The sequence below is a fragment of the Ovis aries genome, chromosome 18 (genome assembly GCF_016772045.2).
Source record: "Ovis aries strain OAR_USU_Benz2616 breed Rambouillet chromosome 18, ARS-UI_Ramb_v3.0, whole genome shotgun sequence".
Taxonomy (NCBI): domain Eukaryota; kingdom Metazoa; phylum Chordata; class Mammalia; order Artiodactyla; family Bovidae; genus Ovis; species Ovis aries.
In genome coordinates, this window is record NC_056071.1 from 32,127,166 (window position 1) to 32,154,878 (window position 27,713).

General features: G+C 54.8%; 1 protein-coding gene across 15 annotated transcripts in view; it reads left to right on the plus strand.

The window, feature by feature from the left end:
• The window catches only part of STRA6 (signaling receptor and transporter of retinol STRA6), a 43,864-nt gene that overhangs the window by 6,159 nt on the left and 9,992 nt on the right, over positions 1-27,713 (plus strand). Inside the window, exons 1-11 of one of the 15 annotated variants that reach the window (XM_042235250.1) lie at positions 7,826-8,049; positions 14,582-14,761; positions 19,873-19,939; positions 20,248-20,333; positions 21,553-21,692; positions 22,292-22,315; positions 22,499-22,665; positions 24,027-24,149; positions 26,476-26,543; positions 26,668-26,798; positions 27,052-27,113. In XM_042235250.1, coding sequence (XP_042091184.1) covers positions 14,646-14,761; positions 19,873-19,939; positions 20,248-20,333; positions 21,553-21,692; positions 22,292-22,315; positions 22,499-22,665; positions 24,027-24,149; positions 26,476-26,543; positions 26,668-26,798; positions 27,052-27,113 — 984 coding nt within the window. In that variant the 5' untranslated portion in view covers positions 7,826-8,049; positions 14,582-14,645. The other 14 variants (XM_042235253.1, XM_042235248.1, XM_042235256.2 and 11 more) reach the window with 14 other exon arrangements.

Sequence of the window (27,713 nt, forward strand, 5' to 3'; positions counted from 1 at the left end):
AGGCGGGGAGGGACATGGGGCAGATACAAGTAAACACTAAATATAGAAAATAAGTAAACGGTGATGTCTGCTAGACGATGATAAGTTCTATGGAAAAATTTGACCAGGGTCAGGGTTAAGGAGTACTTATCCCTGTGTGGGGAGCATGTGGGTATGGGGTAATCAGGACTTCCCATTTCCAGGAAAGCCTGTTTCCACATGCCTATTCATTCCTTGGAGATCTTGAGTTAGGGAAGTGTCTGTTCCCTGGGAACATATCCTTAACACCTGCTTCTAGAACTAGTTTGTTAAGCTTCAAAACATAGAATATGGGGCACAGTTTCTCTTTGCAGAGAGCCCAGAACTTGCCACAATTCTTGACCAAAGAATTGTCAAGCTAGAACCCATCCTTCCTCACCCTGGGTCTTGCTGATACCAGTGGGAGAGGGGGGATTCTGAACACTCCTCAGTAAGAGTCATCTCTGCCATCACCATCAATATAACCATCATCAGCACCACTATTATCATTCTTGTCCTTAGCCAGTATCATCACCATCATTTCCTCTTCATTGAGCAGCTACTGGTACCAGACATTATATGGCTCTGTGAGATAGATATAATTATCCTCATCTTACAGATGAAGAATCTGAGGCAGAGAGAATCTCAGATAATGTGTCTAGTAAGAAGCAGAGTTGAGATATGAACCTAGAGATTCTAAATCTATCTACATTTCCCCCTACTAAACATGTCCTGGGACTGGCTTATGGATTTCAATCATACTATTCAGGACTTCTGTACCTTAAAACTCTAGAAGTAAAGTTCTGAGACTAACAGGTGGATTTATGGACAGTACAGATTTCATCCAAAAGCATTCATTTGAAGTCATCTTGACTGGAAGGCATCATTCTCAAAAAATAAGAGAACCAGTGTACAGGTGGGCTTTCCTGGTGGCTCAGATGGTAAGGAATCTACCTGCAATGCAGGAGACCTGAGTTTGATCCCTGATTGGGAAGATACCCTGGAGAAGGGAATGGCAACCCACTCCAGTATTTTTGCCTGAAGAATTCCATGGACAGAGAAGCCTGGTGGACCACAGTCCGTGGTGAGTCACAAAGAGTCAGACATGACTAACACCTACAGTCTAAAGATGGTTTGGCCAGTCCAGCTAAGGGCCCTGGTGTATGTGGTAGTCTTCTTCTACAATGATTAAAATTCAGTTTCTTCAGCTCCTCCAAGGAGAAACTGAGACAGAGAGGGTTCATAAGGCCAGAGATGTAGTCACCTAACTTGCAGGTCATCTTGGGCAGATTCCTTTCCCTCTCTGGGTATCAGTGGACCAATCTGTATAATGGGTAGGAGTCAGATGGATAAGTTTTCCCAGATTAATTCTGGTGGTCTAAAACTGTGTAAGTCATATTGGGAAAGGCCACAGTCTGGCCATTTTGGCTGGCAGAGGTTACCTAGAAACCTTTGGCTCCACAACTGGGCCTGACCAACCAGCCTGAGTCCAGAAGCTATGGTATGCTTCTTCTAGGTCTGAAGTTTTGGAGGTTGAGTGAGCCTCTTCTCTTGTATGTTTGAAGTGACCCTCAGAGCTGTTACAAGATGGGAACCAGTCTCTTCTGCCTTCGGACAAACCTCTGTGCACTGCATCCAGACCCTTGCTCCTGCAGGCCGGCCCCAGGCACACCACTGTGCTTTGAACTGTCCTGAGTCCCTTCCTCAGCGCTTCCCTCTTTCCCCTTCCTCTCTTCTTTGCCTCCCTCCAACTTTCCACAGAGGATCTGAGATGACTATGTCAGCGATAGTATAGATTGAGGGCCCTCTGCATCTGACACCCCACCCCCTCCCGTTTCTAGCCTCCCCTCCCCTCCTTAGTCTCTGGGTGAAACTCATGTTTTGGTGTGTATGTGTGACTGTTTTTTGTTTTTGTTTTTAACTTGTGATAAAATATATGTAATATCAGGGCTTCCCTGGTGGCTCAGACAGTAAAGAAACTGCTTGCAATGCAGGAGACCTGGGTTGATCCCTGGGTTGGGAATATTCCCTGCAGGAGGGCACGGCAACCCACTGCAGTATTCTTGCCTGGGGAATCCCATGGACAGAGGAGCCTGATTGGCTACAGTCCATAGGGTTGCAAAGAGTCAGACATGACTGAAGTGACTTAGCACGCACACACGCACACATACATAAGATAAAACTGACCATCTTGACCATTTTTAAGTGTGCAAGTTCAGTAGTGTTAAGGATATTTACTTTGTTGTGCAACCAAGCTCCAGAGCATTCTTCATCTTGTAAAATTGAAACTCTACACCATTACACAACATCTTTCCATTTCCCTTCCCTTAGCCTCTGGCAAGCACCAGGCTACTTTCTATCTCTATGAATGAGATTACTCTAGGCGCCTCAGGTAAGTGGAATCACAAGGTACTTGTCCTTTGGTGGCTGACTTATTTCATTCCATGTAGTGTCCTGGGGAGGGCTCACTCTTGCCCCAGGCCAGGCCTGCCCTGTCTCCCCTTCCTGTCTTTGCTGGGGCTGTTTTCTCTGCCCAGACTGCCCAGGCTCCCCTGATGTCACCCTACTCAACCTCCAGTCTGGCTAATAGCCTCCTCCTCTGGAATCAGGTTGTCGACCCCTCCCGGTTGCCACACACTGCATATTCCTCTCCTGTCTCAAATGATGTCTTGCCCATGCTCCACTGAAGGTTTTTCAGGAATCATGTCTGAGTGCCCAGGACAGGGCTGGGCAAAGGATAGGTGACTGGGAGAACTTAAAGCCTTGTAGAAAGAAAGGAAGGAAGGTAGGAAGGGAGAGTGGGAGGGGAAAGGGAGGGAGGGAGGGAAAGAAGGAAGAATTGAAGGACAGACCTCGCCCAGCTTTGGCTTGTGCAGTTGAATGCGGCTCTTTACGACCCCATGTACTGTAGCCTGCCAGGCTCCTCTGTCCATGGAATTTGCCAGGCAAGAATACTGGATGGGGTTGGCATTTCCTATTCCAGGGGATCTTCCCAACCCAGGGATCGAATCCTACATTGTCTCCTACATTGGCAAGGGGGTTCTTTACCACTGAGCTACCTGGGAAGCCCGTGAGTGCATGAAAGAATAGGAAATAGTTCTTTTGGTCATTTCATCTGGAACCCATCTGTGATAATGAAGACCATTTTGGGCTTTTGACCCCCACTTGGACTCAGAGATGCATCCTGGTATCTCAGGGGACAGGCTGGTGCCAGGAGCGAGGGGGGGCAAGTGGCAGGGCAGCAGGCCTGTTCCTAATTCTCAGGCTTCTCTGAGCCTAGCCTCTGTTCCACCAAGAAAGTCTGGACACCTCATGAATTTTATCAGGTCAGGACAGGATAGTACCCCCATTTTACTGATGGAAAAACTGAGCCCAGGATAGTAGAGCAGGACCAGATCTTGACTCCCTTCCTAGTATTTTCTCTATTCCCAGCTGCCTCCCTGATTCAGCCTCCTGTGGTTTTTCAAAAGGTTTAAACTCTAGGAAGAATCCTGACTCCCACAGAAGGAGCCAAGAAGGGGCAGGGGGTGTGGCGTGAGGAGAGGAGGCAGCGGGGCGGACTTCCAGGCTGCTTTCCACAGTTCCAGCCTGCAAGGCCTACAGTGTTCTTTCTTCTCCAGAAGAGTGGCCATTCAGAGGCTGCTGGCTTTGTCTGGTAGAGCTGCAGCCTGTGATTAGCCCACTCCAGAGAGCCCCCTTCCTGCTTCCCATAATTGCTCCCCTGCTGACAGCCCCCATGGCTCCTGTGGGCCCGAAGACCCCCACCTCCCAAGGCCCACCGCCAACTCCCCCCTTCCTCACCCCTCACCTCCGCACTCTGAGCTGAGTCTTCCTGGCAGGGACCAGGAGGAGTTCCCTGGGTCCTCCTGAGGCCTGGGAGCTGGGACTACTACTATCCCCTTCTACGGAAGGGAAAACGGAGACACAGAGAGACCAGGTGGATGAGTGAAGGGACAGATCTGGACCTCAGACTGCCTCATTCCCAGGCCAGTGGGATCATGTGATCATCACTGCTTCACACTGGGATTTCAGCCCCCAGCCCCTCTCCTGTTAGCCTCCCCTCCCCAACAGTGAAACCATCTGAGCCCCATACTCTACTCCCTTCAGATCCACTGTGCTAGAGATTCATGGGGTGACAGAATCACAGACTCAGACCAACAAAGTGAAACACAGCAGCCTGTTTCCGTCCATTGCACAGAAGGGAAAACTGAGGCCTAGGGCTGGAAAGGACTTTATTTGTGGTCACTCAGCTAGTGAGTGATAAAGGCAAAATTAGAAGCCTGGCTTCTTCCCTCCTTTGATTGTGGTGGTCAGGATTGGGGCATGGCTACCTTGAAACTCTCCTGTCTCAGTGGTGGCTGATCCAGTCCCCAAGCCTCCGAACCCATCAGTTTACATACTCTTCCCCTGGTGGTTTTTGCTCCAGGAGCCAGCATGGAACATTGGAGGGTCTTAGGTCATTCCTGAAGCCCTCTGGCTCTGGCCTTCAGCCAAGTGTGAGCTAGAGTCATACCCATGGTCCCTGGGCTCACCCCAATAGCCCACTCTGCCAGCCTTGGTAAGAAGGGATAAAGTTCTGGGATCGTAGGAGGGAGCAGTTGCTAGCCTCTCCGCCAGCATCCGCAGCACTGAGCTTTGCTTTCTGCGTGCCCAGTTGCTCAGCTGCCCCACTGGCTTCAAGGACTCAAACCCCTGAGAGGGCGTCCAGCCTGCCTGGGGGCCACAGGCAGACAGAGCAGGTAGAGGGGAAGAGAGGAGGCAGGAGCTGGCGGGGTGGCACCGAGTCAGCACACAGTGTGACCGAACGAAAGGTACTGCCCGAAGTGTTGAGGAGAGAGGTGTGCTTCACAGTCAGGCTCAGAGAGAGGGAGATGGAAAGAGAGACAGTGCAGGAGCAGGAGCGAAACAGAAAGGGAAAGCCAGGAAGACCAGAGGGAGACAGAGATAGACAAGAGAGAAGGAGGCAGAGACAGACAGGGCAGAGAGCAGACAAGCAGACTGGGGTGCTCAGAGAGCGGGTGGGCTAGACAGACAATAACTGAGATGAAAAGAGGCGCTGATGGATGGGGACAGACAAGAAGACAGGACAGAGAGAGAGAGAGAGAAAGCAAGTAGGAGAAACTGACAGACCCACCGGTGGGCAGAGGTTCTGCTATGTCCTCACCAGAGTCCGAGTCCTGAGAGGTATGTCCCAGGCCGGTCACTTAAGCAACTGTGGGGGCCTTCATGCAACCCTAAGACTGGGCCCCAGAGGGAGTCTCCTAGTCACAGAACGGAGCAACATTAAAGCTCTGGGGAGGGAGGTTTCTGGGGAAAGAACCATGAACTCTGTGTATATGTGTGGGTGGGATGGGGGTGGGGGATCTCTGGCAAAGCTTCTGCTAGCTCAGTCACTGCCCCTGACATATCACGTGCCCCCAGAGGTTCTGTTTCCTCTGGATGTGGGTTCAGGCAGGGGTCTCAGGTCTCCTCCAGCCCTAGGATGTGGTCTTAACTCAGACTCTGTTTTAGCCGCTAATTTATTGCTCTTTCCTACTTAACTCATGACCTCTACCTTATAGTCCAAGATGGCTGCTTGTGGGCCAGCCATCACAAGGACATTTCAACCAGTTGGAAGAAGGAAGGGCTAAAGAAACCACCCCTCTTTAAAAGAACACCTCTTTGGAAGTCACGCTCAGCATTTCTTTTTCCATCTTATTGGCTAAGACTTGGAACACAAGGTTGCATCTAACTTCAAGGAATACTGTGAAATATTCAGTACTATGTTGGGCACAGAATCGTTTCACACAGTTCAGTGATGGTGTCACAGCTCCTCACAGCAGCTTCAACACAGCCTTACAATGTTTTCCTTTGTTTACTAAAGACAGATAATAGTTTTTATTAGTGAAAATCGCCCTTCATTTCCCCAAACTCATCCTTCCCCTGAGTGTGATCACTGTGGACAGTTTGATGTGTGTCTGTCCATTTCATTTTGTGTGTTTACAGACACACAAACAACACACACACACAAATGTGTATCTAGTTTAAAGGAGCATATGTATATAGCATTCTGTAACTTGCCTTTTTGGTTATTACATGGCATTCTGCCTTGGAGCTCTTCCTTGTTGGTTCATGTGGAGGTACTTCATTCTTTGGGACAGTTGAACAGTACCTTACCATACAGACTTACCAAAGTTCATTGATGAATATTGGGCGTGTTGACAAATTTTTACATTACTGACAGTCTTGGGCATTTTCTCTGCATATACATATACAAGTGGTCCTTGAGGACAGATTTCTAAAAATGGGCCAAAGTTGAATTCTCTCCTAGTGTTGGGGGTTTAACCCTTTCTGTGAAAATCCTTCTCCATGGGGAAGATAATAGTCAGGTCAGAGACCCCTTCCGTCCTGGCTTGGACGGCTCCCTCTCCCTCCTGCCTTCCTTCCCTCCTGTTTGGCAGGCACAGCTCTGGCAACATCCTCATCTCTGTGCCCGCTGTTCTGGGGTCTTTTTTAAAAAAATTTATTTATTTGGCCATGCTGGGTCTCCGTTGCTATGCGCGGCCTTTCTCTAGTTGTGGTGAGTGGGGGCCACGCTCTTGTTGCGGAGCATAGGCTCGGCACGTGGGCTTCAGTAATTGTGGTGACAGGCTTAGTTGCTTCACGGCACGTGGGATCTTCCCTCACCCGGGATCAAACTCACATTCCCTGCGTTGGCAGGTGGATTCTTAACCCCTGGACCACCACAGAAGTCCTGCTCTGGGGTCTGTGCCATCACCAGAAGCCAATTTCACATTCTAATTGGTGCCTAGGCTGCCCCACCCTTTCATTGACTGGGTCCCCTTCCCAGGTTGAGGAGGCAGAAGACACCTCCCCTGGTATCCTTCTCTTGGGAATTGAGGGCCCTGCTTCTGGATTCCACCTTCACTCCTTCCCTCCCCGACTACCATAGCACCATATGTTGGCATCTTCTGAGCCCTGTTTTCCTTCCCTACCTGGTTCACACTCTTCCAGGTCACCCCTCCTAGGGGGAGTGGGGGGGAATGGGAAAATCTGACCCAAACATCTCCCCTTCCCAACTCAGGGACAGGGACGGGGCGACTGTCCCTGCAGCCTTGGGGGTTGCGCTTGGGGTGAATAGCAGCCCCCAGAAACCCAGCCTTCTAGAGTAGAGAGAAAGCTCTTTGAGAGATGCTTTAGGCTCTCCCCCTGGAATGGATCCTACCTGAATTTTGAGCCCCAAGGCTCCATGAAAGTGTGACAGATTCCCCTCTTCCCAGAGTCAGGGCCCTCAGCCCAGCTGGGCAGCAGCAGGACGCTGATCGGGTTATTAAAAGATTAGCTGGTGGTTCCCCTCCGGCCTGGTGCAATTCATCAGGCAATGGCCCCCTGGGAGTGATGGATGGTGACAAACGGAGGTAGGTAGGGGGTTCCTGAACCCACCCAGGGCCACAGCTGGGGAAACTCAGCCATCAAAGAAAGCCCCGTGCAGGCTTCTCCACCGAGGTGACTAAGGGCCAAGGAGATCAAGTTTCGGGCAAATGGTTTGGGGGTTGGAGAGTCTCTGCCAAAAACAAGCCGCCCTGTGTGTTGTGTGGGGCCCCAGCCGGGCTGTGGGCCTGAGCTGGAGAGATGGGGGTGAGGTGGGCTTCTCTGATCCCCAGAATCACAGGCAGGAGGCTTGGGGGGTTGGGGAGGCCTGGGGGATGGGGGAGGCCTGGGGGGCGGGAGAGGCCTGGGGGGCGGGAGGAGGGGCAGGGCCAGGACTGGTGGGAAGGAGGGAGCTGACTTTCCTGGAGGGAGGGAGGAGATCAAACACCTTTTAAAGCAGGTGCTGGGGACTCTGCTCAGGGCCAAGTGCTGAGACGGCGGTACAGCCAGTCATCCCTCCGGGATCCCAGCCAGAGCTGGGGCTGGTGCTCAGAGTAGGAGGTCCCAGGTGGTGGGGAACACTCTGTCTGCCCGGAGGCACAGGACTCCTGAGGGTGATCACTAAAGAGAAGGAAGAGATACCGAAGGGAGAGGTCAAGAGAACGCTGCGGCAGTGGGGCTGGAGCCAAGCCTGTGGGCCAGGTAGGTTTGCGACAGGTTGGGGAGCAAGGAAAAGGTATGGTGGGGGGCAGAGCACAAATGAAGGCATGGGGCAGGAAGGAGGCAGGAATGGTAGGGTCGAGCAATTCTGGGGGATGAGGTTGGAGGCCTGGAGATGGCTGGACTTGGGGTACCCTGGGAGCTAGTGCAAGCTCCAAAAGGCAGGGGCACACCAGAACAGTTGAGTCTGCATAAAGTCCGCATCGGATTCCCAGGTAGCTCAGTAGAATCTGCCTGTAATGCAGGAGACACCAGAGACGCAGGTTCGATCCTTGGGTTGGGAACCTGGAGGAGGGCACGGCAACCTACTCTAGTATTCATGCCTGGAGAATCTCGTGGACAGAGAAGCCTGGTGAGCTATAGTCCATAGGACCACAAAGAGTCGGACACGACTAAAGTGACTGAGCACATAGGATTTGCAAGTGGGCAAGAGATTGATGGAGAGCCCTGTCCTGTAGTCAGCAGGCAACAAGGAAGGAGAACTCGGGATCTGCCCAGTAGTCGGTGTCCTTAGTGAGGAAAGAGGGTAGCACAAAGCCCACATCTCAAGACCAGACCACGGTGGTACCATCCTAGGGAGGAGGTGTTAGGAAGGGAGAATCCAGGCCTCTAAAGCTAGGGGAGTCCTCATGGCCTTTTGACCAGCCCTCCTGTGAAGGCAGGAAACCCTCTGTAGTATCTTGATGTTACTAGCCAATTCTTGATTGCCTCCTCTTGTGGCAGGCTCACTACTCTGTGAGATTAAGAAACCTACCTTTATCTTGAGCTGAAATCTGCCTCCCTGCCTTCCCTCCTCTGAACCAGTTCTAGCCTAGCACTCTGGGAGGGGAAGAACAACTGCTCCCCTGAAAGAGCTGGCTGCCCTCTTTCCCACCAGTGCCCACACTCATGCCAGCACGCTCTGGCTTCAGTCTCTCTTGCTGTGGTGATGCTATTGGTGAGGGGGCAGGAGAATTCCAAGAAGGGCATATCAGATGATGCTACTGATGCTCTCATGCGGCAAGGGAGGTAGGAGTAGAGAGCTAACCCACACTTTTCCTTCATAAGCTGAGCAGCCAGTAATGCTGCCTTCCAACCACCGAATGGGGTCAGGCTGGGTCTGGAGCCAGGATTAGGTATCTGTGTGTGCCAGGGGCAGTTCAGTGTGTGTGTGTGTGTGTGTGTGTGTGCGTGTGCGTGTGCGTGTGCGTGTGCGTGTGTGTGTGTGTGCGTGTGCGTGTGCGTGTGTGTGTGTGCATGCGTGCGTGTGCGTGCGCACTGTGTAGATGGGGACAGACCCAGAGCTCATAGATCCACATGGGGCTGAACCTGCCTTGGCTGCTTATCCACAGGCTCGTGGGGGCTGGACTGCACAGGCAGGGGCATGGGCCGTCCCCCTACTCCTGGACTGAAGCACTCCTTGGCCATGGTCTGCTGTGGGAGATTTCAGGCTCCCTGCCAGAGACTGGGGTGTTGCTGAGGCTCTGGGATGTTACTGAGGTTTCAGTGCTGTAGAAATTTTGAGGGTGCAGTTGGACTTCTAAGGCAAAAGCTGGGATAGGAATGTGGTGAGCAGTGAGGGGTCTCTGGGCCTTTTGAACCTGCCCAGTATGATTTTGACCATCTTGCCCCACCCATGCCTGATTTGCCAGAGTTGAGGGTCCTCAGGAAGTAGCTGGAGTTCTCAGGTGTTGTAGATGTTCTGGCGTGTTACTGAAGTTCTGGGGGCTCATAAAGGGTTGACACTGGGTTCTGGGAGTTCTTGCGGTGTTACTAAAGTTCTGGAGATATTGCTAAGATGCTAAGTGGGGGCCTCTGGAGGAACTGGGGGTCCTTGGGGGTGTGTCTGAGGTTCTTCCTCCTGCCTTCTGGCCCACTGTCAGCTCCTTTTAAGCTTAGCACTTTGCCCTTTAAGGATTTTGATAACCACGGGCTGCTGAAGGCACACACGTGGGCCTCTGTTCCTGGACGCAAAAATTCCTCAGATTTAATCAACTTGAACAAAAACACGGAGAGGAAGGAAGCTCTGTCCTGAGGTCTGCATGGGCCAACTCCAGCCCGAGGGGCAGGGCCGGGCAGCTCAGTGCCAAGCCCAGATGGCAGATGACTTTTGTCTGCTCAAGCCCAGAAGCTTTTAGTGACCCCCTCTCAGCATGAACATCCCCAGATCTGTATTCAGCTGGGAGCCCTGTTGGCCTGGGCTGTTCCTTGGGTGTTGGCATTGGCCTCATCTGAGTGTGCCAGGCATCTCTGACCCCTGCTCTGCACTCTCCTTGTCTCTCAAATTCCCCTTCTCAACTCTCCTATGACACACCTCATCTTTGCTGCCATTGCTGACCCTGTCTGACCTCAAGGCCTCACTCCAGGCCCCCTCCTCCAGGAAGTCTCTAAGACTGCTCAAGTGTTAGTCGCTCAGTCGTGTCCAACTCTTTGCGACCCCGTGGACTGCAGTCTACTAGGCTTCTTTGTCCATGGGATTCTCCAGGCAAGAATACTGGAGTGGGTTGCCATTTCCCCCTCCAGGGGATCTTCCCAACCCAGGGGTCAAACCCAGATTTCCTGCTCTGCAGGCCGATTCTTCACAGTCTGAGCCTCTGGGCCTCGCTCCAGGCCCCCTCCTCCAGGAAGCCTCCAGGACTGCTCAAAGCATCTCGTTATTCCTCCTCCCCTCTTCTCCCTTCTCCAAGATTTCACTGTCTTCCAAGTACCTCCACTCGACATCCCCTCCTCTCCTAAGGGCAGGTGCCGGCCTCTGACTTCTGGATAGAGTCCCCCTATACAGCCAACCCCAGAGGGCCTGCCCTGTCCTCTGCCTCCAGGCCTTTGGAGGAATTCAGGAGCATGTCATTGCCATCTTTCTTTTCTCAAGACTTTTCCTCACCAGCTCACAATCTGACTGGGCTGCATCCTTCCTAACACCTCAGTGATAACCTTCCATTTCACAGATGTGAGCTCTCCTACCTTCAAGCTAGGGTGGTGCTTTGGGCTCAAGAAGTGGGGTTCCCTTCCTAGCCTGAGCTCCGCAACCACCCAATAGCCATGGATCTTCAACTCAGCCTGCTTCCCGCCCCGCCCGGAGTGGAGGCCACTCTACTGGGGGGCCAAGAGGGTGGGTGGGTAAAAGACAATGGGGGGCCCTGGGCAATCGCAGCCGCTCTCTGTGGCTTTGACCTTCTTACTACAACCAGTGCCTGGTGTGCTGGCTTCACATTCCTGGGCCATGAAGTCATTGAGGGCAGGGAGTGGGGGCCTTGGAGAGAGGAGAGAGCCCACAAAGAATCTCCTGGCTGGATAACCTACCCCATCCTGCAAGAGAGGCAGGGCTGAGGCTCAGAGAAGCCAAGGGAATCACTCACGGCCACACAGCCCGTCCCAGGGCTCAAATCACCCAGGTAGGTTGCCTGCCCAACCGGGGCACTTCTCGCTGCCACATGGAAACCCAGCTCTTTCCTTCTGGACCTGTTTCCTACCATTTTCAGCCTGGCCCTGACTCGGGGAACTGGGCAGAAGGCTGCCCTCTCTCCACTGCGCCTGGAGCTGGGGAGAGGGGCGAAGCTCATCATTTCCTCACCTCTGCTGAGGGCCTTCCTGAAAGTGGTCTCCGCTTTCTCTGCGTAGGCTCCGGGCTAGTCCTGGGAGGAGGCACGGACTTCACTTGAGGTCTCTTTGGAAGCAGAGCAGGCTTTGGGTGAGGAAAGGGTGCTATGGGGAAGGGGCTAAGCCTGGACCTTGTAGCTTGGGCCCCTCCCTGCTGGTCTGGCTGCAGCCCCTGAGGCTGATGGAGGCCCCTCCAGGCAGCGTGAGTGCCTTTCCTCAGTGCCCATCTGGGTGCCTACCTTCGTTCAGGTGTCTGCTGAAACATCACCTTCTCACCTGGCCTGTCCTCAGCATCCTGCCGAAAACAGACTGCTTCTGTCTATCTGTCTCTCCTCCCTCCTCTCACTTTATTTTCCCTTTCAGCACACGTGATGCGTGTTCTTTCTCCCCGCCCCCACTACACATAAAGGTCCCTGGGGTGCAGAACTTTCTCTCTTGCTCACTGCTCTATTCTCAGTGTGGAGAACCTTGCCTGGCACATAATCGGCCTGCAGTTAGAGCTGTTGAATGAAGGAGGGGATGAACAAACCAGACTGGGAAGGCAGATTCAGGCTGCCTACAGGGTAGGAAGCAGTTTCTGATGGGCATTTATCCAGTTCTGAACTTCTCTACCTGGTAGAGCAAGTGAGCTCCCCAGCACAGACTGGATTCCAGTTGTTGGAGGAATCAGGAGGGGGATTTAACATCAGAGAGTTAGCTGTTCCCTAAAAGATCCCCTGGAGGAGGGCATGGCAACCCAGTCCAGTATTCTTACTTGGAGAATCCCATAGACAGTGGGGTACAGTCCATAGGGTCGCAAAGAGTCAGACACTACTGAAGCAACCTAGCGGGCATGCATGCAAGCTATGGGTCTAAGACTCCTGAGCAGTGAAGGGAAGGTGGGTCGGGTGCTGGAGCAGAGGGCTCTGGAAACCTGCCTGGAGAAACAGCAGCGTGCACGAGACAGGCCCATGGAGGAGTCATCGTCACCGGAGCAGGCAGCGAGCCAAACCCAGCTTAGATAGCCTGTGTGGCCCCAGTCAACCATGCATCAGGGGGAAGGAGGGCAGAGGAGCAGAGACCCAGCTCTGTCCTTAGATCGTAGCGGGGCCTGGGAGGCAGGATTCACCCCCACATGCCTGAAATCAGATGGGCAGTGTGGGCTCCTGTGTTGCATCAAAGTTCAGGTTCAGCTCTGAGTCAGCAAGATACTGACGTCTCTGTGGGGGAGGGGAGGGGTGGCCGGAGCCCTCTTCCCGGAAGAGGGGCCATTGGGAAGCAGAGGGAGGAGCCAAGGCCAACAGGGCAAAATCACGTCCTAATTCTGGAAGGCTTGGTGGGCCTGGCTGCAGAATCTGGAAGGACAGCTTTTAGGATCTCAAGCTCTGACCCTTCTGAGCATCACTCAGGCTGTTCCCTCTTTCAGGAACATGCTTCCCTCCAGCCCACCCAACCCGTCCTTTCAGACCAAATTCAGTTTCTTGTGTACAGCAGGGCAATCTGCGTTCCCTTTGTGACCTTCAGATTTGAGCTTATTTACCGCCTCCTCCTAAACTGCTGTATCCTCCTAAACTGTAGATTCTCCTGTCACAGGGCCCCAAACAGTGCTGGCACTTAGTAGGTGTTCAGTGAATTTGTGTTAAAACAAATAGATAAATGTCCTTTTCCGAAGCTGTTGAATGAATGCCTTAGCTGGGTAGGGCAGTGGCTCAGGCACCTGTGGGGTATTGAAAGGACAGGGACCCTCAAAAGTTCAGGGACCCTCAAAAGTTCAGGGAGGGGGTCTGACTCCCACCCAGGAGTAGGGTCCTGAGAACCGCTCTCTGCCTCGTCTGTATCTTGCTGTACTCCCACCCACAGTTGGGGACCAGGAAGGGGAGAGGAACCCCCACTCCTGCCTTCCTCACCCACACCCCACACTCTGAGGGGAACAGGAGGCAGGCAGGGCTCTTGCCTACTCGCGGGTCTGGTTTGAGTTTAAAGGACTAATTTAAATGCCTTGTGGGGGTGAGTTATCTCCTTGTGAAATCAAGTTGGAGAAACAAAAAGGTTTTACCCGCGAGGGACACATGTTCCTCCAGGAGAGGGAAAGGACGGGCTCCCTCCCCTGCCTCCACCCCTGGCCCAGCCCCAGCAGTCTCCCTGGGTTACCAGAATGCCTGTCTTGTAAGTAGGGGCCCAGTAGATGTGCTGGGCAAAGGTGTGAGCGATTTGGGGCAGGCGCGGAAGGCAGGTATGTGGGTGCAGTGAGGTGCTGGCCCTCCAGGCCACGCTCTTCCCAGGCTCGGACCGCCGGTGGAGCCGGGCCTCCACCTTTGGGAGGGGGGCTTGCGAGGACCCTGGGTATGTTCCCATCAGTGGCGCCCACAGGGGCCAGTGAGGGGCAGGCTGAGGCTGGGGGATGGTCTCCAGGGAACCTGAACAAAGAGGAGGGGATTGGGCTGGACCCCTGAGAGCGGGAGGGGACAGGAGCCCAGCTGGGAGAGTCCAGCCGGGTGTGCTGAGCCCGCCCGCTGCCCGCCCACCCTTTCATCTCCGCAGCTTCTTCCTCCCTGGTCCTTCCTTGAGTGTGTGTCTGTGGGTCCATCTGGGTGGGTGGGAGGAGGGGAAGGAAGGGGGGAGGTCTCTGTGAGCAGCTTGGATTGGATAAAACTTCCTTGAAAATGGTGCTTTGAGGCAAAGCCTACCGGTGGCCAGTCACAAAGAGACAGGTGCTCTAGCAAGAGCCTAGGGACCCCGAGGGGGCACCGACCCTGAGGGATAATAGCCTCCTGCAAGACCACACGAGACTGGGCGGGAAGGGACAGGAGGGGACAGAAGCCCTTCCCTCCTCTTGCAGCCCTCACTCCCAGACGGGCTTTTCCCAGAAAGCTAAAAGCAAGAAAGTAACCTTTAGGATTAAAGAGAAACCTTTCTTTGTTTGGGTTTTCTTTCTTTCTTCTTTTTCTTTCCCCCTAAGCCTCTTTTCACATCTATAGTGGTTTTTTCCCTCTTGTTCGGGGTCAGAGGAGAAGGGTTTGAGGATGTCCACCCAGGCAGCAGGGAACCAGACCTCCTCCGGGGCCACTGACGACGAGGATTCCTATGACAGCTGGTACATCGACGAGCCCCAGGGTGGCCAGGAGCTCCAGCCCGAGGGGTGAGTTGTACTCTCTCTGGCTCTTCTTGGCCAGCATGTGGGGTGTGGCAGAGGTTACTGATATTGGGGGGTAGGTGGGGAAGACCCTGAGCAAGGGTTGCTAAGAGGGACTCTGTTGCTCATTTGCTCTGTGGACCCTTGGCAAGTCACAGCCTCTCTGGGTTTCAACTCCTCCCCTGTTCTGTGAGAACAGCCCTTGCGCTGGTGTTAAGATACTTGAGGTGGGGGACCTTGGCCAGGCTAGGCACCTAACTATCACCTGTGTGGTGTGTTTATTTTTTGACTGTTATTTTGGAGGGGATGGTGGTGCCATGCTGCATGGCCAGCGGGATACTAGTTCCCTGGCTACGGATTGAATCCGGGCTCTGGCAATGAAAGCGCTGAGTCCTAACCACTGCACCACCAGGGAACTCCCTGTGGTGTGTTTCAAAAATAGACTCCTGGGGCCCCTCTTGCAAACTCAGATCCAACTGGGCTGGGTGACTCTGGCTTGTAGCCAAGACGGAGAGTGCTGGGTGAGTGGCTGAGGGAAGTTGGTCCTGCCTTCAAGGGGTTACTGGTCTCTGAGGTGGCCATCTTGGGTGCGCTGTTAATGAGCGTCAGTTTCTCTGAGCAGGCCCGGGTCAGGGGGAGGCCTGGGGGAACAGGCTGCCCTGTTGGCGCAGGCTGGTCTGAGGCTCTGTGGAGATAGGAGATCCAGCTCTCTTCAGCAGGAGTGCCCGGGCCAGGTCAGGGGAGGGAGGTGGCCTCTGCCCAGGCCTATGTGGCCTGAGGACTCGGCCCACGGCTGCCTCTGCCCAGATCCCTCTATCTTTGTTTAATCTGGGCAAGCTGGCAGAGGAGCTGGACCTCTCTGTGCCCCCATGCTGCCAAGGACACCCAGCCTGCGTGGGCCCCAGAGCCCAGTTCTCCCATTGTTGTTCCTGACCTCGGCCCCATCCCCCACCTCCCTGCTCTGTCTGAGGGTTTGGGGAACTGGAAAGGTGAGGTAGGCCAGGGGTTGGGGGTGGGCGGTGTCAAGCCAGATGTGTGCACATCTGTTCTCCATCAGCAACCAAAACTGGAGAAGGGAAAATGCTCTGGTGCCTTCCCAGGGGCCGGGCTGCAGCCTAGCCAGGCCTGGGTCACCCGGCAGGGAGGGAGGCCCCACCCCAGCCTGGGGGAAGGAGTGTTGTTTGGAGAACTTGGGCTTCTGACCACCTGGGATGCAGTCCTGCGGTCAGCACAATGTACCCACCTCCCTTGCCTGAGAGCCCAGGGCTCCCCAGGTTCCTGCTGTGTGTGTGTGTGTGTGTGTGTGTGTGTGTGTGTGTGTGTGTGCGCGTGTGAGCTGAGAGAAACAGAAGAATGGAGAGGGTCCTAGGAGCCCCAGGAGGACACAGACTTCCACCCAAGTTAAGGCCTTAGTTGGAAGCTGTGTCCATAGCCACCTCAGGACCCAGGCATTGGCTGGGGCTGGGTGCCTGCAGCCAGCTCCGTGGCTCCGGTATTTAGACATGGCCTTTAAATAAAATTGGAAGCATGGCAGGGACTGAGTGACGAGCAGTACTACCTATGAGGTAGGTGACATCTCGTATTTGTAGCTCCCTTCTCCCACTGCAGGTGAGAATGAAAAACTTTGTTTGACTCTATTTACTTGGCCCAACCAAGTCGAGCTTCTTGCTGAGGTGGGCGTGGGAAGCTGGGAGCCCAGGGGAATCCCAAGGAGGTGAATTTGGACTCACTTCTTCCTGTGTGAGTCAGACACCCCGGTGAGGTGGTACCCCCAAACTTGGAGGAGCTCTGAACAGGGGTTCCCCCCATGCTTCACTGGGCTGGAGTCAGGGTCATGGGAAATGGTGACAGTGTCTGGGACGGACTTAACCTCCTGGTCACACTTACCCACATGCCCCCTTGGCACCAGGGCCTGGCTGGAGAGGTTAGGGGGTGGGGGTGCATCTGATGGGGATGGGATGCACTGGCAGGGGTCTTCTCTGGACATAGGATCGATCTATAGAAGCCAGGCTGGCTCCTTCCTCCCCATAAAGGCTCCTCCGGCCAGGTTACGGGCGCTACTTGCCATGTGCTCATGTGTCATCCACCCATCATCAATATTGAGCTCCCCAGCCAGAGCCTGGGGACACAAATACATCTGTGGCAGCTGTCCAGGATGTCAGTCACCTCCCCACCACTTCAAAGAGCTGCCTGGAAGGCGGAACTGGGAGGCTTCCTCCATGGCCTGCCCTCCTACCAAGCGAGGCCAGCGCCAGGGTGATGCGCAGGTCACTCTGCTGTGGGAGGGGGACAGGGCCAGGGAGCAGGGCTTCAGGCCTCCCTGGACCCAAGGCCTGCAGACCCCTGCCCCAGACAGTCAGCCTCTTTGTCTCACTCCCAGAGCTGTGCTCTACCCTCTGCTCTGGGTGGGGCCCTGTGCAGCTTCTCGCTCAGAGTCAAACTTTAGAAACAGTGTTCTGGCTTCTCCTTTGTCCCGCTGTCCTCACCACTTGGCAGTCTGGCCTCTGTCCCCGAGTGCCCATTACCACCTCTGAATTGCCTGGTACCAGGCCTCTGCTTCCTTGGACTCCACTGGACGCTGGTTCTCACTCTTCATCTTGGGATAAGGCCCAGGACCCTACAGCCATCCCAGAAACGCCCCTTCCCTCCGCTCCTCCACATTAAGTCATGTCAATTCTTCTTCCTGAATACCTCTGAGACTGTTTGCGCCGAGCCATTTGAAAATGCTGATACTCAACTGTCTTTGATGTAAAGAAATGGCAGTTTCATATGGTTCAGCTTAATAGCTTCCACATATTCCTTATCTTTCACGTCCTGTTCACTTGCGGCTACCGGAGTCAGACTGCCTCAGTTTGAATCCTGTCTCTGGTGCTTTACTAGCTGTGTGATTTGGGCAAGACGCCTAGCCTCTCTGAGCCTTGTTTTCCTCATTTACACAAGGAGGATCCTAATAGCATCCACCTCTTAGGTAACAGCTGAGTTAGCATGTGGAACAAGCAGTACATGGCACTTATTCAATGCTTAGTAAGTACTAGGCTGTTTTTTTTGTCTTTAATGTTTATTTATTTGGCTGCATTGGGTCTTAGTTGCTGCACACAGGCCCCAGAGCACTTGTGTGTGTGGGCTTAGTTGCCCCACGGCATGTGGAATCTTAGTTCTCTGACCAGGGATTGAACCCACGTCCCCTGCGTTGGGAGGTGGATTCCCAACAACTGAACCACCAGGGAAGTCCTTCAAATCTAGCCACAGAAATCTCCTAGAATCTGGAGCAGTGTCCTGCTTAAACACTCTCAGTGCCTCCCATGCCTGCTATAACCGGCCCTCAGCCTGCCCTCTGGGCTCCAGTCAAGCTGAAAGCCTTGTGCGGCCCCAGCTCCACTCGCTGCTGCCCGCCGCTGCACTTTCTCCTGTTCTTTCCTCCGCATGGATCTCCCTTGGCCCTTGTTTGCCTGAAGAGATGCTAACCATCTTCCAAACTCAAATACCACCCGCCCGGAGGCCTTGCCCCAAATGTCTCCCCCTCTTCATCTTTATCTGCTTGCACTCCCTCAAGGAGCGTGCTCCCACCCTCCCCACCATGGCGTTCTTTGTGTCTGTGCCATCTTGTCTGCCCCATAGCACGAAACATGGGTCCACGGGCCATCAGCCAAGCATTTGCTCAGCCAAATTTCTGTTGCCCAGACCTCAAACATTTGAGGGTCCATGAGTCTCAGCCAAATGGAGATAAATAAAGGGTAGATGGAGGCGGATGCCAGGTGGTACAGAAAGGCCAGTGATTCCCCCAGACAGGGCTGTGGAGGGGTCCAGGGTGCCTCCTGGTCTAGGATGAATGGGAAAGGGTCAGGCTGCCCAGGAACAGTTTGCGGAGGCCCCTGCTCTGGCTGGGCCTGGGGGTGGGGGCAGGATTGAGTCGGACTTTGTCAAGTGATGAGATGCCAGCAGGGATGGCCAGGAGTGGTGGCTCTGGACTCTTGGGGCTGGTCAGGGAGCCTGCCTCACCCAAACCCCACCCCACGTACTCCAGTAAGGTGCCTCAGAGTTGTAAGTGGGCTGTGTGAGGCCTGAGCGCAGACAGAAGGAACCTGGTCCCCTGTGGTGCCTACTCTACCACGAGCACTACTCTGCTTTGGAAAGAGGCTGGAGCTGCTTGGGCCAAGAAGTTGCACAAAAAAGGCTTATTCTGTACCCTGTACCCGAAGGACAAGCCCACAGGATTGGGTTCTTTCCTGCTGCTCACTCTCTGATATTTCCAAGCTCAGGAAGCCTGGGCTGTTCTAGTGCAGAGTCCTCAGGCTCACCCTTGAGATTCGTCTTGTCCACACAGGGGGAGGAGCCCAGCAGGGTGGGTGAGCCCTCTACCCCCACCCCTAGGCAGGGCAGGCCCAGCTGCAGCAGGGGCTTCCTCCGATGCCTCATCGGCCAGAACTTGGTGGCCCCGTCCACATTGGTGGCCTCCTGCTGGAGCTCCCAGGCTCTGGCTGAGCAAACCCAGAGGTCTAGCCCTCCCGCAGGAACCCAATCCTATCTGCTCTTCTAGGTTCAGGTCCAATCCTGAGCTCAGGGCTTCCACCTGATACCTTTCACTGACACAGGACTCAGCCCTTGGCAAAAGTAAAATAAGTAGAGACATAAATCCTGGGAGACCAAGGTAGATCATTCCAGTCACAGACAGACCAAACTCAGATACCAGTGAGTGAAAGGCAGATCACAGAACCAAGTGCTTGATTGCTGGATCCAGGTGGTATGCTCAGCCGCAGTTTGGAGAAGAGGCCTTTGACACCTGGAGCAGTCTGGAGGGCTTCCTGGAGGAGGGAGGAATGGAGCGAGCCTTTATGGAGAGAAAGGCTGAGTCTACCCATTCTGTTTCTCCCATGTCTTCCCCGGGGAGCCCTCTGCCTCCTTCAGCCCTGTAACCTGAAGCCTTGGTATGGGACCGGCACCCCGTAGGGTCATGGGGCCCAGAACAGCTCTGAGAAGGTGGAACTGTGTGAGAGCGATCAGAGGGGTCAAGGGAGGTGATGAGTAGAGCCCCAGCATAGGGAGCCTGGAACCCCAGACCTCGCTGCACACCTGGGGTTTTCCTACCTCAGCCTGACCAGCCTTCACTTGCTCTGCAGGCTGGTCCCCTCCTGCCAGCCCAACGTGCCACCCGGCCTCTACCACACCTGCCTGGCCGTGCTGTCGGTGAGTCCAAACTGACCTGCTGCCAGCCTGAATAGGGGGATGTAGGCTGGGGTGGTGAAGGGAGACGCTGGGAGCCTAAACATGGGGGTGGGGGGGGGGGGGTGGTACTGGGAGTTCTCCCAGGGTAGGGACCCAAACCAGGATGCAGACGGAGTAAAACCTCTCAAACCTCTGTCACCTCCGTGCCAGTCCCCAACATGCTGCCCGAGCGTGCATGGGGGTTAGGGGGTTCCCAGGGCCGAGGGCTCTGACTCAGCCCCTGGGGAAGGCCTGGGCGCCCTAGCCCCGCCTCTGTGCTCTTCTTTCAGATCCTCGTGTTGCTCCTGCTGGCCACGCTGGTGCGGCGCCGCCAGCTCTGGCCCCGCTGTGGGCATGGCAGGCCCGGGCTGCCCAGGTTGGTGCCTTGGCCTGGGCTCCCCTCTCCGGGGGGCCCAGCTGACAGGGTCACTCTGGGAGGGTGGTGCGTTGTTAGGTACCTGGGCCTCGGTGACACCCAGAACCCTCTCAGTCTGGAGGCTCTCCCGTCTGCCCCCCCTCACCGAGATCTCCAGGTTTGTTTGGGACTCCCAGAGAGAAGGGGAGGGACCTGCTCAGGGGCACCCACTCCTGTTCCAGACCCCAGGGAGACGGAGCCCAAGAGGGCCCAGCTCCAGGACACACCCCCTCAGGCAACCCATGGTCTGGACGGGCCAGGCAACCCATGGTCTGGACGGGCCATGATCACTCCGCGCCATCTTCGCCCTCTTCCCTGAGGGTGTTTCCTACTGACTTAGGCTTATGAGGGACTGCCCTCCAGCCCCTCTGGCTGACATTTCTCCCCCTGCCTCCTTCAGCCTTGCAACCCCAGAGCCTGGGGTGGGGATGACTCTGAGGAGTTGGGACTGGGCAGGCAAGTGTGAGAGAAACTGAAGAATCGGGGGTGGTGGAAGGCGGAGCCTCAGTGTAGACAGCCTTGCACTCAGAACTGCACACCAAGGTGGGGCCTGCCATACTGGTTTTGATGGGAATGAGCCGGGGGTTTCTGCTGCACCAGCTGGTTGGAAAAAGAGCTTGCCCTGCCTAGGGGTGGGCCCGGGGGAGAACGAAGCAGGATAGAGCCCTCTGGGCATGGAGGCAATCTAGAGCAAGCAGAGGGTCTCAGAGGCTTGCTCTGAGCTCAGAGGGGCAATGCCTGGGATAACCGTGCCCGCTGTCTGCCCTCTGCCCTGGGGCCACTCCCAGGCCAGGGCGGCGGCCGTTGCATAAGGATGTTGTGACTCTCCAGCTCTCTGAAGGTCTGCCAGCCCAGACAGACCGATTAGTGTGGAGGCGGCCGTTTCCTGAAGCTTCCAGAGTGGGCGGGGTGGGGGGGGGGGGGAGCAGTGCTTAGACTTGTTCCTTCTGCATCTGTGTGTTGGGGGGAGGGGGGCGTGTTCCTGAGTCACTTGCCATAGGGCCCAGGTCTGGATCCGTAGGAGGCACTCCATAGATATTTGTAGAGTGAATACATGAAGGGGCCTCAGTTTCCCCATCTGGAAAGCAGGATTCCACCTCCCCCCTGTTTGGAACACGGGGTGGTAATGGGCCTGCAGGGCCTGAGTGACTCGCTCTTGTCTGCCCCTGCTCTGTACCAGCCCTGTGGATTTCTTGGCTGGAGACAGGCCCCGGGCCGTGCCTGTCGCCGTCTTCATGGTCCTCTTCAGCTCCCTGTGCCTGCTGCTCCCCACCGAGGACCCGCTGCCTTTCCTGAGCCTCGCCTCACCACTCGGCCAAGGTACCCAGCATGGCTCATGCCCGGGGCTGGATGGACGGCAGCAGGCGGGTAGATCTCCAGAGCACTGGGGCTCCTGATCCCAGTCATGAGCCATTGGCCAGAAGACACTGTCCCATCACCCTCGCCAACTGTCCCACCACAGTGCCTGGAATCTTGTCACTCCATCCCTGGGTCAATGCTGCTCTCTTGGCTCCTGTACAAACTCTGCTCCCCTGGGTGAGGGGGCAAAGGCTGAGTCCCCCAGACCCCAGACAGCCTAGTCTCGTGTGAACATGAAGGAGCGTGGGGAGGGGAATAGGGAGGGGTCCTGGAGAGTTGATCTGGGCTTAAGGAAGTGGTGGTAGAAAGCACAGCCACCATCCAGAGGAGCCACCGCCCTCCAACGTGGCCTCTTTAGGTCATCTGATCCTCACAACAACTCCACAAAGTGCAGATATTAGCTCCATTCTACAGTGGTGGAGGCCAAGGGTCAGAGATGGGAACACTAATAAAATAGTAGCTGAATTTATTTAGTACTAACTCAGACACGGTGCTATGCACCCTACATATACCTTCTCCTTTGATCTTGGCTAATATGCTCTCTTATTTCCATTTTACAGATGGGGAAGCTGAGACTTCAAGAGGTAACTTGTCCAAGATCACGGAGGTGATACTAGTCAAGAGCCTGGCTTGAATGCAGGGCTGTTGCCTATTGAATCAGCTGAGGGGCTGGGGAGATAGAGACGGGAGGGAAGTGGGGATGGGAGGGACCCAGGCCCCACCTCTGCTCCTCCATTGTGTGTCTCTCTGCCTGTCTTGCCTTCCAGGGCCGTGGAAGATACTGGCTCTGCTCTATTACCCTGCCCTCTACTATCCGCTGGCTGCCTGTGCCACCATCAGACATGGAGCTGCCCACTTGCTCGGCAGCCTGCTGTCCTGGGCTCATCTGGGGGTCCAGGTCTGGCAAAGGGCAGAGTGTCCCGAGTCACCCAAGGTAACCATGGACTCGGGACAGCCCGGGACAGCATGGCATGGGGGAGCTGCGTCAGCCGGCGAGGCTCCTTTCATCTCTGTCTACATGCTTCCCTGCTGACTTCTGCTGGGCATGGGATTCATGCCTCTAGCCATGTGCTCCTTCCAAGCTCGGCCCTTCTGTGGGAGAGACAGCTGGGCCTGCCCTCAGGAGCTTCCTGTCTGGGAGAGGGAAGGGAGGGAAGGGGCAGAGAAGGAGGGAGAGGAACCCTGAAATCTCCCCATTATTAATTGCCCAGACTTCCCTTGGCCGGGCTGGAGAAGGAGTGAAGAAAGCTGCAGAATGCAAGCACTGAGTTGGGTGATGGTCTCAGAGGGCTAAAAAGAGAATTCCAGAACCTCAGACCCTGGTTCACTGGGCTTGGTTAGGGTGTGAAGCTGCCTGGTCCAGAGCCCAAAGGGTGTGAGTGTAACCTACATAGTCAGACAACCAGGTTTGAATCCAGCTTTATCCCTTCCTGCCTTAGTTCATTCCGCAAACATATTTGAGTATATTCTCTGTCCTAGGGGCATTTCTAGGCCCTGAGTAGAGCTGTGAATAAGACTGATGAAGTCTCTGGCATCCCAAGAGCTGCCTTTTCTGGAAGGGGACACACAGTCAAACAAGCAAATATATGCAATGATGCCAAGTGGTGCCAGGTTCTTTGAGAACACCTTATCACCTTTCTGAGGCTCAGGTTCCCCCACCCACTCCACCCCACTCCCACAATGGAGCTGATAACACGAATCCTTAAGGGTAGAGTTGAAGCTTAGGTGGTTCCCGTGAGAATAAGGACTTGGTTGGTCTTTTTCACCAGCCAGGACCTGGCACATACTAAGCTCTCAGTAAAAACATATGGCATTAACAGATAAATGAATCCAGGCTCAACCCTAGGAGGGCCTCAGCCCCAGGAGGCAGGGCATGTTCTTCGTAGTTGCTCAGGTTGCAAACTGTAATAGAAAAAAACAAAAACAGGCCAGTGTCAAAGCACCAGGAACATAGGGACATAGAAGGTGGCTGTCTCCTGTTTCAGGTCCCACAGCAGTCCCCTGGGGTGGGTAGGAGGGACTCACAAAACATCCTCCCTTTGGCTCCTGAAAGGGCCCGGGGAGTCTAGGGGCCTGGAGGAGGGGCAAGCACCTCTGTGGGGCCCAAGAAGGAGAAGTAGGAGTCGGTGCCAAGTGACCTAGGTTGTAGGATAGTAATAGAACCAGAAGCCTTCCCACGCACCCTCGATCACCTTCAGGGGCCCCTGTGAGCTGGAAAGGGAAATGAATCTCAGTCTTTGACCGAGGAAAGGAGGCAGAAGGCAGATGTGTCTTCGTGTTTGTCTGTTCCTCCAGATCTACAAGCACTACTCCCTGTTGGCCTCGCTGCCTCTCCTTCTGGGCCTCGGATTCCTGAGCCTTTGGTACCCAGTGCAGCTGGTGAGAAGCTTCAGTCATGGGGCAGCCACGGGTTCCAAGGTAAAGGCTCAGGGCTGGGTGGGCTTGTACTTAGCACTCAAGACACCTTGGACTCACCCAGGTCTTTTGGTCTCCTACATGTGGTCATGCTTGGTGTAGGGCCTAGAATATAGCAGGTACTCAGAAAACACTTGCTGAGTCACTGAGGAACTGGTGAGTCGTCCTTCCCAAAGCAAAGGCCAAGTCAGGCCCTCAGCTGGCACCCAGGATCCCTGGGGCACCGAGCTGTTTGCAGAGTGGGGACTCAACAAAGGAGAAGTGGGCTGGAAGACAGGGAACTCATAGCCCTATTTCTGGAACACAGAGGATCTAGCTGGAGAAATGAGACAGGCCAGGGCCTTGGGCCTAATAGAAGCTCTGTAGATGCTGACATGATTCAGAGAGCACCTGAATTACATCAACCCTAGGTTGGATAACTTTGGGTAAAGGGCAGGGCTGGAAGAACTAAGTCGTGTTTGGAGGGCTTCCTGGAGGAAGCAGACATGGCAGGGGGTGAAGGACAGGGAAGATCTGGCATAGGGAGAAAAAAAGAAAGGCACTGCAGGCATGGCAAAGAGTGTGAGTGGCAGAGACGGGCTGCATCTGCTCACTCTTGCATGGTTTGCAGCACCGGGCAGGTCTTGGCACACTGTTCAGTGGTTCAGTGTGTCTGACTCTTTGTGACTGCATGGCTGCAGCTCGCCAGGCTTCCCTGTCCTTCACCATTTCCCAGAGTTTGCTCAAACTCATGTCCACTGACACAGTGATGCCATCCAACCGTCCCATCCTCTATCACCTTCTCTTCCTGCCTTCAAACTTTCCCAGCATCATGGTAGAGTTGGTAGACATGGTAGACACTCAGCAAATATTTCTGAAGTTTTGGGTAGGTGTGTGTGTGGATGAAGATGTCATGGCAAGGGAGAATTCTTACAAGATACGCCAATCATATTCTCCATTCTCCAAGCACCTATCCTATGCCAGGTCCTGGGCTGGGGCTTTAGACTCAGCTGGGTGACCTGTGTTGGACTTCCCAGCGTGCTGGGGGCAATGGATACAGAGATATACTTACAGTGCGAGAATTGCAATCCCAGAGCATGGGTGGAGGAGGGGTCCAAGGTTTTTCCTGGTGAGAGAGGGGGAGGAGGGAAACTACCCCACAGAGATGCAAAAGGCTGGTTGCTCTGCAGATGGGGAGGTTGAAGGAAAGGCTTGAAGGGTGGCATCCAGGACAGACAGCGGGTGGGTGGTGGCGCCAGTTCCTGGCGAGATGCCCTGGATGAGAGCAGGTGTGCGGGGGGCGATGTACAGCTGTGCGTGTGTGGTGCCGAGGGGTCTGGCGGGCAGCTGGACCCTGGGCCTGGAGCTCAACAGAGGGGCTGGGACTGAAACCAGAGAAGGAGTGAGGTCCCCACAGGGGAGAAGAGGCGGGTGGGCTCAGTGTCTCCAGGGTGGCCCTGGATACCCCGCTGGCCCCCTTGACTGCAGGTTTCATGCTCACAGGGTAGCAGTAGGGTCCTCAGTACTTGTCACTACTGCCCTCCAGATGCTCAGAGGAGGAGAGTGGCTCCCCAGGATACCAGCACGTCTCTGCCTTGCTCAGGCCCTTCCCTCCTCTCCTGGGGATCGTCTCAGCCTCTCCTTCCACTGCACGCCTTTCCTCTTGGGAAGTCTTAGGAGAAATAAAATCCTCTTTGGCCCTTGGTCAAAGAGTTTTAATCCTCAAAGGACACAGTCATTCTTTGAGCTGATCCACACCTGCCCTGGATCCCAGGGTTCCCATGGCAATGGGTGACTTGGCCTATATTTTCCAAATGATCAGGGGCCAGGGGCTCACCGCATCTTACTGTGGACCTCTGCCACTTGGCAGGCAGCTTAAGGCCTGGAATGTGGCTTAGACAAATCAGGTCACCCTTGTGATCTCCCTGGAGTAGGAGAGGCCTGGGGCATCTGACCCAAAACGGCCCAGCCTGTGTCCTGGTCAGGGATAAACTCGTGGGACATAGTATCCCTTTAGCCCCCGTCTCAGCTAGCAAAGGCCAGAGGGCCAGGAGGAAGGCAGTGATGTGAAGAGACTGAGCAAAGCAGGGGAGGGTTGGAAATAGCCCTTAGGAAAGACTTGCCAGCATTGGGAGTTCTTAGCTAGGAGACGGATTAGTCTTTTATTTAAGGAGGAGGGGAGGACAGCTCTGGGGGGGCCCTTATGCCCACAAGGTGCCCTTTCTCTGTACTCTACCACAGCCAAGAGGTTTGTATGGAGCACCTACTGGGTGCCCAGCAAGGTATCCTGAGCCAGGGCCCCAGGGATGGCTCAAGACAGGTCCCACCTTCTTGTCCTCTGTCCCCACAGGGGCTGCAGAGCAGCTACTCTGAAGAATATCTGAGGACCCTCCTTTGCCAGAAGAAGCTGAAAAGCAGGTGAGGTTCCAGGTACATCCTGTGGGCTGGGGGACAGGCCTGGGCAGGCAGGTTTGTTTGGGAGGTTGGCGCTGGGCCCCATGGTGGGGCAGAGTTGAAGAATCAACCAGACCTTGGGGCCCAGGCTCGGGGCAGGAGCTTCTCCTGAGAGCTGCCCCCTGCCTGGGTCTTTCCGCAGCTCCCACACCTGCAAGCATGGCTTCGCATCCCGGGCCTGGATCTACTTCAGACACTCCATCTACATTCCGCAGCGAGGTATGGGGTGGGGAGCTGAGGTCAAGAGTGACGGGTGACCGCACCCCTCATCCGCACAGAACAGCTGCTGTAGAAGGCCAGCTCCTACCTTTAGTACCATTGTCATCAGGAGACAAGGGGAAGCCCCTGACTGGCCTTGGTGGTCCAGGATCCTGTGAGCCCTGGTCCTATTCCTGGGTCCTTTGGGCGGGAGGGGGCTCCGGGGCCTGGGTGGTGCTGGGGTTCACCATACCCCTCCTTTTGGGGACTGCAGGATTCCGACTCCCCCTGAAGCTGGTGCTTTCAGTCACCCTGACAGGGACGGCCATCTACCAGGTATGTCCTGCCTCTGTCATGCCATGTGCCTCTGGACCCCTGCTCCCAACCCCCAACCCTGAGATGACTTAGGCTCAACTCTCCAAGAGCCCCACCCGCAATCCTATCCTCTTGCTTCTGGCCATCTTGGGAATGCTGGCCTACCCAGAAGGGAGGGGATGCTAACCCTTGTTGGGCTCACACAGGGTCAGAGCATGAGTTCTGGAGTCATGTAAACATAGATTTAAATCCTCACTCTTTTGTTTACCTCAAGTGATTTGGACAAGGTACTCAACATCCCTGAACGCACTAGTTTGTCTGTGAAATGGAGGAAATAGAATTACTTCCTTTCAGTCGGGAAGATTTAGTGAAATAATGTATGTTTGATAAATCCCCACCACCCCCCACCACCCCTCCCCCTAAAAGAGACAAAAAAATCGGAACATCCTGGGAGGTAGGTATGAGTCTTCTCCCTTTCGCAGATGGAGGAAATTGAGGCTGAGAGATGAATTTGACTTGGCCTTGTTCCTACAGCCAATATCTCGGGGTAGCCAAAATTCGAATCCAGGTCTGGCTAGCTTCAATGCTTGTGCTCATTTAGGGGACACTTTGCTTTCTCCA